General features: G+C 43.5%; 1 protein-coding gene across 3 annotated transcripts in view; it reads right to left on the bottom strand.

The window, feature by feature from the left end:
* Nucleotides 1–16,757, bottom strand: part of AMOT (angiomotin) — a 70,025-nt gene that overhangs the window by 19,355 nt on the left and 33,913 nt on the right. For all 3 annotated transcript variants that reach the window (XM_080989780.1, XM_080989779.1, XM_080989778.1), the window contains 2 exons: nucleotides 4,008–4,503; nucleotides 1,217–1,361 (listed from right to left, as the gene is read on the bottom strand). In XM_080989780.1, the coding sequence (XP_080845906.1) occupies nucleotides 1,217–1,361; nucleotides 4,008–4,503 (641 nt within the window). The remainder of the gene's footprint in view (nucleotides 1–1,216; nucleotides 1,362–4,007; nucleotides 4,504–16,757) is intronic.

The raw sequence follows: 16,757 nt of genomic DNA, 5'->3' as shown, positions 1-16,757 counted from the left end.
TTAGAAGATCTCTTCTTGTATCTGAGTTTGCTTATTTTCTCCTCCTTCCCCACTCATTTGCCTTTTCTGCTGTGTCTTTTAGATGGTGTGCCTGAGGACAGTGACAGTCTTTCTTTCTTTCTTTCTTTCTTTCTTTCTTTCTTTCTTTCTTTCTTTCTTTCTAAAACTGATCTGTAAATCACCCTCCAAGACTTCTTTTCCGGCTGAAGGGTGTAGTTAGAAAAAGCTATAAATAAATATAAGTTTTAAGCATAGAATTTCTCAAAACAGGCTAGAGAGCTTTTAGGTATGGCAAACTGCCACAATGGCACAATTCAACATCTGTGTTGCTACAACAGAGTGAGAAGCCAGAGAATGCTGCACTTGGGTAGAAATCTCCCTTGAGCTGTGAAGCCTATCAGACAACCTGGAGTTCGTCACACGCTCTCAGCAGAACAGAGTGCCTGTGTGGAGTAGGGGTTAGAGTGTCGGACTAGGACCTAGGAGACCGGGGTTCAAACCCCCGCTCAACCATGAAGCTCACTGGGTGACTTTGGGTTAAGTCATTGCCTCTCAATCTAACCAACCTCACAGGGTTGTCGTGTGGATTAAATGAGCCAGAGAAGAACTATGTATAGCACCTTGAGCTCCTTGTGGGGGAAAGAAGGTGGGATATAAAATGAATGAATGAGTGAGTTCTCAGAGACTTCAGAGTTGCCATACAGCAAGTTTCGCAGGCGAGCACGATATCAATGTTTTCCCAGTCCAAGTTACTACACAGAGCTGTTGTAAGGTGAGGCATGCTAAGACTTGTAAGTCAATAAAAATTATTTACAAGGCAAATAAATAGTGTGGCATTAGAAGCAAAAATCTTTCTATCATGGTACTAATCTTAATTACATACATTAGTCAGTCATCAGCTATCAGTGCTAACACGTAGAGTATTTTAAATGTCTTTTTAATGCCTGTGTGTGCACTTCTGGAACCATCTGTCTGGAGAAATGCTGGTAGTCTTAGTGGCCAAAGGTGATTTTTATTAGCCTGCACAGTAGCCATGGCTCTAACTGGAACACCTGTACCTGGAAGAAAACGACATTGGCATAATGTGTTGCTGGACTGCAACTCCTATCATCCTTGACCACTGGCTTTGCTGGCAGGGGCTGATGGGAGCTGGAGCCCAGCAACTCCAAGCCCAGGGAAGCCTCATGTATAAACTCATGTATAAACAGAAATTTACCTCTGAGGTCTCTATTGAAGTCATGCAGCCTTCGTATCTCTCCTTCCAGCTTGTTCCTCATGGTCTTCTCCAGAGTCTCCCGCTTTGTGGAAGACTTTTCCAGGTTATTGTAGGCTTCTGAAACTTGCTGAATTTCTGTTTCCAGCTGGAGCAAACAAGAAAAGAAAACTATGCATGCATTTTCTATCATATCTATCTATCTATCTATCTATCTATCTATCTATCTATCATCTATCTATATCTATCATCATCTACCTATCTACCTATCCACTATATAACAGTATTTAGCATGAACATATACAGGCTTTCTGGTGGTAGTGGGTGAATGAATGACTAGACCTCATGCAAAAGAACGCAGATCACAACCATGCTGCAAACAGAACTCCTTTCACTTAGTGAGCCAAAGGCACATGATACTGTTCTGGTACTGAAGCAAGCAGGTCTGGTCCTGAGAAAATTGGATGGGAGAAGGAGGGCCATAGCTCAATGATCAGAGCATCTGCTTTACATGCAAAAGGTCCCAGGTTCAAGCCCCAGCATCTCCAGGTAGGACTGGTAGAGACCGCGTGTCTGAAATCCTGGAGAGTTGCTGCCAGTCAGTGTGGACAATACTGAGTTAGGTTGACCAATGGATCAGACAAGTGGTCCATCTAGTTAGGCATCCTGTTCTCACAGTGGTCAACCAGATGCCTCAAAAGGAAGCCCACAAGCAAGAGCCCTCTCCCCTTCTGTGGTTTGCAGCAACTGGTATTCAGAAGCATTACTGCTTCCAACTGTGGAGGGCAGAGCATGACACCCTGGCTAGTAGCCATCAATCGCCCTCTCCTCCATCCTTTTTCTAAATCTCTGTTAAAGCCATCCAAGTTGGTGTCCATCACTGCCTCCTGTGGGAGCAAGTTCCGTAGTTTAACTCTGTGCCGTGTAGAAGTCTTTTCTTTTGTCTGCCCTGAATCTTCCAACATTCAGCTTCACTGGATGCCCACAAGCCATCTTCAAATACCTAAAAGGCTGTCCCATGAAAGATGGAGTAAGCTTGTTTTCTCCTGCTCCCGAGAGAATGGCTTCAAGATTCTGACTAAACAGACTACATGGAACTGGCGGAAATGACTGGCAGAATCCGAGACCAGAGAGAAGAGTCGGTGAAAGAAGACTGGAAGAAATTTAAAGACTATTTACAGAAATATTGTAAAATTAAGGAATCTTAGAAGGATGTTGGATAGAAACTAAGAGGTTTTTAGCTGTAATGCCTTAAGAGACATGAAAAAAGGTTTGCAACTGGGTAAAAGCTTAATGGTAAGGATTTGCTGAACTAACAAATTGAACTGGAATACAAAAAAGGGAGGTATGAGGAGGTCCGGGGAAATAAGTATAGGGAAGATAGGTTATGGAAAATTAATGTCTTTTTAACTGTTTTATTTGGTATGCTTTTTTCTTATTTTTTACCTTTTTGGTTATACTTTAAAAACTTTATTCTTTTTCTTTCTGTATTCTGTATTTTTTGTATTTTTTGAAACTTTAATAAATATCATTTTTAAAAAAAACCAACAAGATTCTGACTAAACATCAGGAAGAACTTTCTCGTGGTAGGAGCTGCTCAATAGTGAAACAGACTCCCTCAGAAGGTAGTGGACTCTCCTTCCTTGGAGATTTTTAAGCAGAGGTTGGATAGCCATCTGTCATGGAGGCTTTAGTTGAGATTCTGCATTGCATGGGGTTGGACTAGATGACCCCAGGGTCCCTTCCAACTCTACAATTCTATGAAATGAGTCTCCTCCACCTTTCCAAAGAATGCAAAGTTTTGTGGGTCAACGAGAGGTGTTTCAACACCCTCACAAAAGCCACAATTTCTAGGACATGTGCAATAGGAAGCTGCCTTCTTGGTCAACGTGGCTCAAGTGTTATGATGCACGTTGACCGGACGTTGTTCTCCAAGGATTCAGGCCAGACTTGCCCAGGCCTCTCTAGAGATGCTGCTGGGGGCTGAAGCCAGGACTCTTTCTGTACAAAGCAGGTCTCAGCCACTGTGCAAGGGTCTTCTGAAGCCATAAGCAAGACAGCAGCAGATGTACGTAAAAGCAAATGTGGTCCAACAGTATACATACAGGCTAAACCATGAAAAGGTGCTCCCAGTAGATGCTTGCACACAACAACCATGGTGATCTCCGGCTTCAGAAAAGAGCAATCAAAGTGATGAAGGGAATGCCATCACTCCCCTATGAGAAAAGGTGGCAACGTTTGGGACTTCTCAGTTCAGAGCAAAGGCGAATAAGAGGCCAAACAATAGGAGTTCATAAAATTATGCATGGCCTGGAGAAAGTGGATAGAGAATCGTTTTCCTCCCTGTCTCATAAAACTAGAACTTGCTGATATCTGATGAAGCTGAATGTTGGAAGAATGTTGGACAGATAAAAGAAAGTACTTCTTCACTCAGCGCATAGTTAAACTGTGGAACTCCCTCCCACAGGAGGCAGTGAGGGACAACAACTTGGATGGCTTAGAAAGAGGAATGGGCAAAATCATGGAGGATAAAGCTATCAACGGCTACTAGCCATGATGGAGGCTGCACTTGGCCTCTGCGGTCAGAGGCAACAATGCTGTTGATGGAAACTGCAGGACAGGAGAGGGCTCTTGTACTCAGGCCCGGCCTACATATTCCATACAGGCATCTGGCTGGCCACTGTGAGAACAGGATCCTGGACTTGGCAGGGCAGCAGTCTGAAGGGTGCTTCTTACACTCCTAAGAATGAAATACTAAATGGGGGTGGGATGGGGAGGTTCCACCAGCTCTTACCTTTTGGAGCCTGGCTACTTTCTCATAGCATCCTTCCAGCTCCTGGCGCAAAGCTCTGTTCTCATCAGAGAGGATCTCCACCATCTGCTGGGCCCTGGAGACAATGGCGAAAGGGTCGACAGGCATCTGCTGGTATGGGGAAGGGGTTGGCTGGGGCCTGCTGAGGGCCGAGTAGGAGTCCCCTTGCTGATGCTGATGATGTTGCTGCTGCATTTGCATCTGCTGCTGCTGCTGGAAATGCTGCTGTGGCTGCCCAACCACAGGCTGGCAGAGCCGGTAAAGCTCTCCCTGGTGGACATGGCTGGGCAGATAGAGCTGCTGGGTCCGTTGCTGGGAGAAAGGGTCTCCTTGGACAGGAGTGTTTGGAGGCTGGGAAGGAGACACCCTGGAGGGAGGCAGCGACTGCAGGAGCGTCATGGAGCCCAAGGAGGTGAGTGAAGACGTTGGGCTGTGGTGGTGAGGAGGCCTCTGCTGCAGCTGGTGCTCCAGGTTCTGCCTGCAAAGACCAACAAACACCAGTGGCTCACTTGGGCTGATCTGGCAAAGAGACAAAGTCATATGAACAGAGATGGGTGTGCGGTCAAGGCCACTACAGCCTGGCCATATGATGCAGGGGGTGATGGGAGTTGTAGTCCAGCCTGCAGGGATTGCTGGGAGTTGTAGTCTGGCCTGGAGGGGCCAGTGGGCATTGTAGTCTGACCTAGAACCTGCACTGTACCACTTCAGATTGCAGGTGAAGATTCTGACCATGGAATTGTACCTGACCAAAAATGGTTCCTACGTATGAAGAGTTAGCAGGTCATGCAAAAAGCCTTCAACCTAGAGAACTCATTTTTAATGTTTAGGACTTTGTCCTTTTTTCCTGACATGCAGGAACTGTCAATCACATGGGTCTCCATGTGCAGTCTGAATTGGTACAGTCAGTTGGTACTGACTGACAACCTCAGTGAGAACTAGATGCTTGTTTGGCCCAGATACTGTATATTAATCTTCCATCAAATACAAATTAGCCTGAAAGCATAACCATTTCAGAAGCAAATAAAAATTTTTGAGGCTGGTTTAGAAAATTCCTTCTAGCACACCACAGGGGAAAAGAGTGATCAAAGTGCAAAAACCTTTGTTCTCATGTTAAGGTTCAATGTCTAAACCTCCCAAAAATTTCTTACCTGCTGCATTCTGCATTTATATATATTTGTGAAAAATATTTTGCCTGCTGTTCTCCAGATGGAGAATAATAATTAAAAAAATAAAATGCAGTGAAAACATCAATACAACTATGTAAAGGAGACAGTGAGCATTCCCTCTCCCAAAAGATGTGGCAAACATTAAAAGCTTGTTTACAGTTTCCTTTGAAGAGACACAGCCCTGAATCTGCTGGATGCCATTCCGTTAGGGTACAGAAAAAGACATATGTGCTCCCTCAATTGCTACCCAGCAGCAATCATTCCATCAGGCTTCCTGAACTCTCCATATCAGCTGTCCGTTACAAGAACCTTAACTTTAGGAATGTAAACCTAAGGACAAAGGCTGCCTTACTACTCATTTTCATTAGCAGTTCTGGAAGTCCTTTCAGCTAAAGAACAGGGTAGAAATGCTATGAATGAATGAATGAATAGGCCACTGGTTCTGTAATCTGTAGGCTGCCATCAAGGAAGCCCTCTTCACACAATGACCACCAGCACACAAAGAAAATAATCTAAGCAAGTTCTTAAAGAATGGGAAGGTCTCATATGGAAGAAGACACACCTTCAGCAATCAATGCTCTGGTTAAAAGCAGAGCTTCACCACCTTGAATTTCACCTGGTAACAAACTGGTTAGCAAGAGCAGCTCACACCAGCCCACGTGTTAGATGCTCTCTGTCACCAACACCAGAAATCACCTGCTAGCATATTGTCTGCTTAACACAAGAAAAGCCCTGCTGGATCAGGTCAGGGGTGCCAACTATAGGGGGCCCCAGGAGCCTGAGCACCCACAAAAATTTTGTTGTGGGTGCTCAGAACCCACATTGCTGGACCCCCAACACAACTTCCGGTGCCTCATGAAGCACCAGAATTCACGTCTGAGGCCTTGTGAGCCCTTGGAGATTTTAAACAGCATTGGGAACAGAGACCTTGCAAGACAGGATAGCTCAGTTGGTTAGAGCTGACAAGAGTGTAGTGCTAGTAACAGCAAGGTTTCAGGTATGATCCCTGCATGGGACAGCTGCATATTCCTGCATTGCAGGGGGTTGGACTAGATGACCCTCAGGGTCCCTTCCAACTCTATGATTCTAAGAGGGTTTCCATTTTATCTTAGAATAGTCTGTCCTACCGTGGCATTTGAAGCAATGTGTGCTGGTACATGCCCCCTGGTAAGTTCGTTCTTTTAAAAAATATTTTTAAAAATCACATGCAAGAGGGTTTGAATCTCACAATAGAGATTCTACGTCTAGAAGAGATGCTACTCAAAGACTGCCTGTCTGTCTAATAAATTTACTTATCTGGACAGACAGTTGTCCAGGCAGGGGGGGGGGGGACTGGGTATGCTAGTCCACAGCAAACAGCAATCTGGCATTCTGAGATCATGCATGTCCATTTACACACATCTATGCATGCCAGAGAGATATGACAGACATCTGCCACTCCGAGATGCAGATTCTAAGGAGTTGGAGGAAGAGACTCAGTTTATTGGGAAATAAACATTACAAAAAGAGATATTTGAATTTCCCTTAAGTACAAGAAGAGGATTAACAATAGAGGTACCTTCAACAAGGATTATCCCTAACACCACAAGATGCGACTAGAACACATGTAGTTGACCACTATATATGGTAGGACAGGACAGAAGGTAGATTGGGATCTACCAACAGATCTCCAAGCAACAAAAAGCTTTTGTCCCTTATGAAGAAACACTCTGGCAAGACCCAGGAATGGAATATTTCTTGGCGGATAAAAAGAATAACAACGTTAATGACCAAGTTTTGCTTCTCAGCTGAAAGGTCTCCAAAGATGAAACACTCACATTAATTGCAAATTGTATCTCATGTTTTTATTTTTCATATCATATAGTATTTTAAATATGTGCATATCTTATCTTTTGCATCATACTGAATTTTAAACAAGGAAATGTTTTAATTAATCTTCAACGTTTCTATTTTTTGTATGCTCTGGGTCTGTGACGGGATAATAAATCACAGAATCATGAAAAGTCAGAAGAGACCACAAGGTCATCCAGTCGTACCCTCTGCAATGCAAGAATCTAGCTAAAGAATCTCTAACAAGATGGCCATCCAACCTCTGCTTGAAAGCCTTCAAAGAAGAGGAGCCTACTACTTTCCAAGGTAAGTCCACCCCACTATCAAATAGCTCTGACTGTCAGAAAGTTCCTTCTGATGTTTAGTTGGAATCTCCTTTCTTGTAACTCAAAGCCACTGGTTTGTGTCCTACCCCCTGTAGCAGTAGAAAACAAGCTGGCTCCATCTCCTATGTGACAGCCGATCAGATAATTGAATATGGCTATCATGTCTTAGAACATCAGTTTTCTCTTCTCCAGGCTAAACAAACCCCACACCCTCAATCATTAATGACTGATCAATTGACAAAAATCCTGCCCAAACCATCTAAAGACTAAGCAGCAGTAGCGGATTCTGTGACCTAGTCATGATTTGTGGGCTAAGCAAATGCCCAGAGGAACCCTGGTCCTTAAATCTATGTTCTGCACCTACACACACACAAAGCACACACATCACATAAAAAAAAGCACATCAGGCAAAAGCCACTATATGGGACCTGGTTCCAGTTAGTGGATCACAGGGTTCTAGTCAGAAAAACATAAAGGATTCCACAAAACCATATAGTGCCTGGTCTGGTCTATGGAAGCTACTCCTCCGACTCCAAAAAATTGAGGGAGAATGAGACGCAGTTTATTGTATTCATTATTGATCTAATTATCTCATTTATAACTCACCTTTCCTGCAAGGAGTTCAAGGTGACATGCATAGTCTTTCTCCTCCCCATTTTATCCTCAGAGCAACCCTGCAAGGTAGGTCCAGCTGACAAGGAGTGACTGGCCCAAGATCACCCAGTAAGCTTCGTGGCCAACTGGTGATTTGAACTCTGGTCTCCCAGGTCCTAGTCCGACACTCCAGCTACCACACCACAACTGGCTCAATTTCTCCTCCAAACAGTAAAGGAAGAGGTGGGTGTGGTTTCAGCAAAGAGAAAAGGGTCCGTGTTCCCCCTTAAATTTGTCAGGAACCACATTAAGTCTTATATGCAAACTCAACCCTGCTGAATTCATAGCCGTGACAGATGGCCTGGGACTGCAGAAAGGAGGCGAAAGGACAGTCTTGCCCTGTCCATTGGCCGAAGGAACAACAACCACTAGCCAGCTGTTTATTAGGCAAGATCGGCGAGAGAAGATCAGCTTGACCTGAACCAAATATAAATACATAATAGCTTAGCAGTTCATTGCAGTCTTGAACAGTTGAACCCTGTCCTACATATTTTGCAAGGTTTGTCTTCTTAGTCTGAAGTCAGATACTTCTTCTTCTTCTTCTTCTTCTTCTTCTTCTTCTTCTTCTTAATGCTAAGGAGTTGCTTTGGGGGACAGTAACGTTAACATTTGCTGATATTTTGTGAGCACAGTATTATTTCAAAGTACCCTATGCAAAATGAATTACTGGTTCATTTTGGATTCTGTTCGCTTTTAGCTATGCTTTGTGTACATCTTTTGGGCATTGAACTAATGTGACTTCAATCATACGCAGCTGAAGACTGACGGGTTGAAATTCTGCAAGATAAAGGTGGAGAGCTTCAAAGCTCTTTTTGCACTAGGTTTTCCTGGAGCAAAAATATCCTTTCAGCTCTCAGCCTTGTTTGGGGGGACAAGGCCCTCCTTGTCACGTTGGTTCTGGGATGCACTCACGAGATCTCACAGGGCTGTCTTGAGATCCCAGGAGATTTCACATTAGCAGGGCCCTCTCAGCACAGTCACTCTGGAAAGTTGAGATGCTCGTATGGAGGAAGGTTGAGTATACAGTCATACCTTGGAAGTCGAACGGAATCTGTTCCGGAAGCCCTTTCGACTTCCAAAACCAAAGCTTCCGATTAGCTACAGGAAGCTCTTGCAGCCAATCGGAAGCAGTGTCGGACATTCGGCTTCCAAAAATAGTTCGCAAACCGGAACAGTCACGTCTGGGTTTGCGGCGTTCAGGAGCCTAAATGTTTGAGAACTAAGCTGTTTGAAAACCAAGGTACAACTGTACACATTTTTGTGCACATATTGAACCCCTGGAACCAAACCACAGCATAAAATACAACTGTACTGTAGTTATAGGGTGGAAATATGGGGTGGTGTTTTTTTTTTAATATTTTGGTTGTAAATAACCTCTAGTACAGTAATAATTAACAATGAAAATGAACTGAATGGCAAAAAGTATGCAGCCTGCAAGTGCTCTCACCTGCTCTGAGCTCTTGGTTGGAGGGCAAGGAATTTATTTCTAAGTTTTAGGTGTTCTTAGTCCGCTGCTGCCCTGCTTCCATTGCATAATATTACCTGAATTAATTAATTGCCACCTGAGTCTCACTTCCACACCCCCATTGCTGCTGCTATTGCCTCCCTCCACAAATTACAAGTTAGGAACTATGTGTTTAAGTCTTCTTACTGTTCTTCTGTTACAACTGTCTTCACAATGGGGGTTATTCAGGTTAAAAAGAAGGGAGGAGGGAATCCTTGTACATATTATAGAGGTGAAATTTTAGCTGCTTCTGGCAAAAAAAGCATTCTAAAGTTCTCCTAAAAAGAGGGAAATGAAGTCATGTGAATATTTAAATTCAAATATGCAGAACGGGATTCACAGCCCAAAAGGAAGAAATGCATCACCAGAAGATACAGATTTTGCATTAAATCGGTGTGCTGATTTATAAGCATAGAGACAGATTTAGAATTGATTGCTATGATTTAAATAAAAATATGGTGAATCTGACCATGGGGAGTGGAGGAGACTGTGCTACCCCAATGCAGAAAAAAATGCTCCAAGACAAGAAATAACTCTAATACACTTTAACACCCAAAGGCTGTCTGTTGGTTGAAGTTCCCATAGAAAATGAGCCTCTAGGAAAGGACATTATTAACATTAATAGTAGTGGTAGTAGTATATTTTATTATCATAATCATGAGCAATCTGTCAGTTTCTAAACCACCATCTCAAAGTGATTTAAACAAGATAAAAACAGCAAGTGCATTTAGAACAAGACTAAAACCCTAACAGAAAACCTTTCGAATCAACGATATCTTTTGATTGTTTATAGAAAGTGCAGGCAGTTGGCGATTACAGGGATGCTATTCCGTAGGGATGCTATTTGCAAGTGAAGTGCAGGATGTATTAATCACCCTGTCTTCCGGTGGTTAGGGCAGAAAAATACTGTATTGGGATGAGATGGGTAAAGATTAAATAATACATGAGAGGTTCAGGTCTTTGAATAATCAAAGGAAGGGTGGGGAGCCTGTGGCCCTCCTGAAGTTGTTGCCTTCCAACCTCCATCAGCTCCAGCCAGCACTGAGAGTCACAGGTTGGCCTGATTTAAGGGTCCTAAACAGGAACCAAAAAGCAGAGTATTTAGGAAAACGCAGAGATTGGTTTTCCTGCATGAAAGAAACCAAAGGCTTCCTGAACTGTTTTTGAAGGCTGGTTCCGTAAACTCAGCCCCAATGCCCCCTGCCCTATAAAAAGCATGATTCAGAATAGCGGTTTGCACATTCCACTAAGGAAGGTAACAAGACAATGAAAATTCAGAACAGCAATGATTAATCGCGCATTTATTCAAAATGCAATTGAAACTATTCAGTTTAATTAATTTAACAAAACTGATGAACTTGATCTGGTGATACCAGTTTTTTGAAGTCTGACAGTCACTGAAACCTCCAGCGCCTCCCTGCCTGTTAGCACTCCCTGGGGTGTGGGTATGTGCTATTGCCCACTTGGGGAACCACTGAACTAAAGTGTCCAATCAGCTCAAGGACTACTGTTAGCACAACAAGGCATCTCCCTCTCTATGTCTCATGTTCCCTGCCCTGCATCTTTATTTTATTTCTTTCTTTATTACATTTATAAACTCCCTTTACCTTCCAAGGAGCTCAGGGTGGTGTAGATGGTTCTCCTCCTCCTCATTTCATCCTCACAACAACCCTGTGAGGTAGGTTAGGCCAAGAGATGCTGACTGGCCCAAAGTCACCCAGTGAGCTTCATGGCTGAGTGGGGATTTGAACCCTGCTCTCTCAGGTCACAGTCCCACACCCTAACCATTACTCCACACTGGCTCCAGAGGACTGAATGAACCCCAGAATAGATTTAGGAGGTGGGGGGGGGGGGGAGAGAAGAAGTGGGAAAGTTCCGCTGTGCAAGGAGAAATCTTTGCGCCAACAGAACTACTGACTTAGCACTACCCTGACTTAGCACAAACCCAATTTATGTTTTTACGCAAAAAAAGAACCTAAGAGCAAAGTGCTCACCACTTTTGAAAGACACCATGCAAAATAGCGTTTTTTTCCTCCTCAGGGCTGGACGCCACCTTCTTGGCAAGTAGACCTAGACTTCCACAAAGCTGCTCAACTACATACCAGGGGAGAGGATGTTTTTCATCTTTGTGGGTTTGAATGCCTCAAGCTCTGATGACCCTGTGCATCGGGAAGGCTCACTGCCTGATCTCACACAGAGTTAGGCATCTGGTTTAGGCAATTATTCATAGGTCTGACTTTCAGAGCAGAGCGGAAGACATGACTTTAGCTGTTAGTTGGTGGTCTCCAATTCTGGCGAACTTAGCAACGCAACTGGTCACTTTCCTTCAAGATGGCGTTCCCGTATAGTTGTGCCATGCCAATCCTTAAGAAAAGTGATCGCTCAGAGCCTTGGAGCTACAGACCTACCAGTCTTTTAGATGTAGTCTCTAAACTATATAAGATGTAGTCTCTAAACTATATAAGTTAACTAAATAAGTTACAAGAATGGGATAGGAAACAATCTGTGAAAAAACAAGCAGGTTTCATGCAGGGCAGGAGTACTGTAGACCAGACTTATCAGCAAATTTGTGAACAGACCAACAATCCAAACAAGTTCATTTTTATAGCCACTGTTCATGTTCATCAGCCTTTAATTTAACAGAGAGTGATTATAGCATAAACATTGATAAAATAATACTCTGGTTATTCAGTTACAACATCAAGAGAATTATTTGCCTTATCACGAACATTTCTTATCAAGCAAGGAATGAAACAAGGCTATATTTTGGCGTAATTTCTAGTAACTATTTACTATTTAAATCCAGGTACAGTGGTACCTCTAGATGAGAACGGGATCTGTTCCGGAGCCCCGTTCGCATTTAGAAGCAAACGTAACCCGTGTCCGCGCATCTGCTCGGGTCACGTTTCGGTGCTTCTGCGCATGGCGTCATTTTGAACGTCTGCACATGCGCAAGCGGCGAAACCCGCAAGTAACACACTCCGTTACTTCTGGGTTGCCGCGGAGTGCAACTCAAACATGCTCATCCCGAAGCACATTCAACCCGAGGTATGACTGTACGGCTTTCCCCTTCCTACTTTCCCCCTTCAATTGGAAATCGTAATTTGTCTGAAATGCTTTGGGCTGATGACCTGGTCTTGCTCTCCTCGAACAGAACAGGCTTTAAAGGAACATAAACCAAATTTGGGCAACTCTGTAAAAGAAGATCAGCTGGCAGTAAACAAGAGGAAAACTAAGGCCATTAGACATAGGAAGAAGGCACCTAAGTTCAGGTGGTCATTAGATGGGCATGCCCTTGAACAGATCCACATGATGAGAAACTCTTATGGGTGCAATTAAATTACTGCATGCCAGGTCCATACAAAAGGCGGCTAATTAATCGATACTGCTCTTGAGATCTTTGTGGCTAAAATCATAGCACAAATGTTACGTGGGGCATAAGCTTGGGGAATAGGAGCCAAATCTGAGCTGGAAATTCTGCAGAATAAGTTTATGAAGCAGACACGGGGAGCCTTGAGCTTGGTCCTTCATTGATTGCAGCTAGAATCTGTTTAGAGTACATCAAATATTGTCATAGACTAAACAGCCTGGAACGCTAAGCTTTGCTGGTTGGAGCATTTGAAACGCTATTTCACTGTTATAATTTTTGTGTTCTTCCATGTAAGAGATCTATTAAATAGTACTCCTATTGCAACCCCCCCAGGACCTTAGGATGATGGGTAAAGGTAAAGGTACCCCTGCCCATACGGGCCAGTCGTGTCCGACTCTAGGGTTGTGCGCCCATCTCACTTAAGAGGCCAGGGGCCAGCGCTGTCCGAAGACACTTCCGGGTCACGTGGCCAGCATGACAAGCTGCATCTGGCGAGCCAGCGCAGCACACGGAAACACCGTTTACCTTCCCGCTAGTAAGCGGTCCCTATTTATCTACTTGCACCCGGGGGTGCTTTCGAACTGCTAGGTTGGCAGGCGCTGGGACTGAGCAACGGGAGCGCACCCCGCCACAGGGATTCGAACCGCTGACCTGACGATCGGCAAGTCCTAGGCGCTGAGGTTTTACCCACAGCGCCACCCGCGTCCCTAGGATGATGGGTAGGCAATAAATAAAATAAAATAATTAATGAAAATAATAATAAAAAAGTTGTTGAGCTTTTTTCTTTTACGGAAAACCTCAGAATCCAAAATTCCCCCCCAGATAAATGGCAGCCCTAAATAAAAGATAGACAAAGGATTTGTAATCTCCCCATGCGGAAATATCTTAGTTCCCATGTTCTCAGGAACTGGATTTTGGATCATGATGTTGATCAAGACAAAGCATCTGTGGTTGATGCTTTCCCCCCCCATCTGGTACACCTAAAATCAAGATCAATCATTCAAGGCGCCGTTATTTCTATTCACAGCTCCTCGGAGCTTTTACAAAACCTAGGTTTCGGCAGATGCCCTCAGCATATTTGGACAGGAGACACCTTGGAATCTCAGTTGCAGAATGGATATGGATATTCAGTTGTAATCAGATCTAAAATATTATGCATATCTCCATGCATATCTGCTTTTCTTTTATTGATTTGATAATTGCAATGAAGTGCAGACATAACAAAGAATCAAAAATTTAAGCCATTAAGTGCCGCAGCATGGAAGGACAAAAGTACAAAGCTATAGTACAGGTCCAAAGAAATAATAAAGTATTAACTTATACAAATATTCCTTTTACAAATAATAAAGATTTATAAAAATAAAAGTATTATGCACCTATGGATAATAAAATTATTCTCATTATTGAGAATAAAGATTATATATAGTCTTTAGGAATAAAATTTGCGTAAGAAATAAAATTTGCTGTTTTGCCCTTTCCATTTGGAGCCCAAAGAGAGATATTTATCCCCTATTCTTCAACTGTATTCAGAATATCTAGCTGATAAACAAATTACACATTCGGTAGCTAAACTTGCACTGTCAAGAATTATCATGTATTATAAATCTTAACACAATGTTTCGTTACCCTTGCTGGATGGCACATATGGCTACTAATGGTTGTCCTGTGACTTTCTGCAACATGCATCTCCTTTAATTCATGCATTGCTTTAGAAACTATATAATTTTTGTACTGGAAATGCCTTTGGCTGTGTTCAATAAAGCTGACTGTCAGCGCAGCAGCAGCAGTAGCAGCTGGTGGCTCCCTTGCTCAATGGGAGGAAAAGGCACTCTGCATGTGCTCAGGTAAACTCTTTTAATATTCCCACTGGCTAGAATATTGAACACAATTTGCTGACTGGGACAAATAAATAAATTCTGGTCCAAGCTGGGCAGCAATCATAGTTCTCATTTCATAGAGTCACAGAATTGAAGAGTTGGAAGGCCCCCAAATGATTATCCAGTCGAACCCCCTCTGCAATGCAAACTTTTCTGCAAAGACAAAATTTAGAATACATCAACCAACAATCAGAAGGGGGGGGGGAGTCCTTTCCTGCTGCTCTTCAATCTCTATTCAGAGGTATTATACAACTAATTTCAAATCATGCATGCAAACCAAAGCTTAAAACAGAGAAGCAGCGCAGAATTCATCCAGCAAAACCCCATCAGTGGTCTACCTGCAATCTGAAAAATGCACAGAACTTTCGTTAATATTTGGGACAACTCACATGTCGTATCGTGAAGTGTAGAAGGTAACAGAGTCACTCCTGGATGGGAGAACACGTTTCTTCAGTGAAACAAAGCAGCCGGTAAGCCTAGGCTTACATTTCCAATCTTTGGAGGCACCAGATTTGGAAAAAAAACGCTCCATCATCAATGCCTGAGCCAAAAGCACAGCAAGAATCCTATAGACTCAAGAACACCAGACTCTTCCCTCAGCAAGTGAGGCAAGTGTGGAACCAATGTGGAAGGAAAACGCCTATGCGTCCATACAACAAGAGAGAGACAGACAGACAGAGAGAGATATCTCAGTGCCTCTCCAAGAACACATACCAAGGGGGATGTACACGGTCAAGGCAACAACTGACATCAGGCATGCGCCTTCCCTGTACTCCTTTTGGCGAAGGCTAGAAGCATTTTTGTTTAGGCAAGCCTATCTAGATATGTGGAATGCTGAAATGCAATTTAGTTATATTTCAGCTCAATCGTCAATTTTAACTGTATTTTGAATTATTATTTTTGTAAACAAACAAACAGATGCTTGCAACTTTGTCCCATGTCCATTGTTTTAAGGCTTTGTTCTCCTGTAGAATGATTCTATTTGCTGTCAAGAAGGCAAGAGCCAGTGTGGGGATGAGGACCTGGAAGAGACCAGGACTCAAATCTCACCCACCTACCCACTTGGCCGTGAATCTCATTAAATGAGGGGCAGAGCCATGCACACCACACCTTGAGCTCTTTAAGAGGAAAAGGTAGGATGGAAATGCAATGAATAAATGACTGAACTGATTGTTTTATTTTAAACCCTACTCAGCATATCTGGACAATGTGTTTTGTGTGCTTCTTACATTGATCATAACAATAAAGATTTGAAGACAGAAAGGATAGTTTGTTTATTTATATATCACATTTAGATCCCTTCTTTTTTCCTCCAAGGAGCGAAAGGTGGCACACATGGTTTATCCCCCTCCTCATTTAACGCCCACTACAATCTTGTGAGGTAGGTTAGGCTATAAGAGGCAGTGACCGGGGCTCCATGGCCAAGTGGGGATTTGAACTCTGGCCTCCCAGGTCCTAGTCCAAAACTTTAACCACTACGCCACACTGGCTCTTAAAGGTTTGAAGGTTGGGCCAGATGGAGCCCTCTTCCAGGTCCTGGAATCCCACCGAACTGGCAAATGGATCTTACTTGAACACTAGCAATGGGAGAGCATCCTCCACCAACCCTGAGGCAGCAGGCCAAATTGCAGTGGCGGGACAAAGGGAGGCTATATGGCAACAGAGGGCAGTTGCTAGAGGCTCTGGAGCAATAACTGTGAGCTGCAGCTGCCCCTGAGAATCTGCCTCACACTGTCTAATGAGAGTGTTGGGCTTGCTGAGCACACCACCAGGTTCTAATTCAGACTATATTCAATGAAACCCTTGCTCAACCATGCAGTACGCCACAAGAGCAGCCACAGAGAGCTGACAGCATCCTGCTGCAGAGTGTGGTTTCTGTTCATGGAGAGCAAAAGGGAAAGGCATGGAAGAGGGTACCCTGGAACATTTCCCAGAATCCTCTGCAATGGGCAAGCATTCTGTAGTGAATAAATTGATGTAGCACTTGTGCCCTGGGGGAAGTAAG

This window comes from Podarcis pityusensis (assembly GCF_964106645.2).
Source record: "Podarcis pityusensis genome assembly, chromosome: Z".
NCBI classification, from domain to species: domain Eukaryota; kingdom Metazoa; phylum Chordata; class Lepidosauria; order Squamata; family Lacertidae; genus Podarcis; species Podarcis pityusensis.
This window is presented reverse-complemented; position numbering and strand designations above follow the sequence as displayed.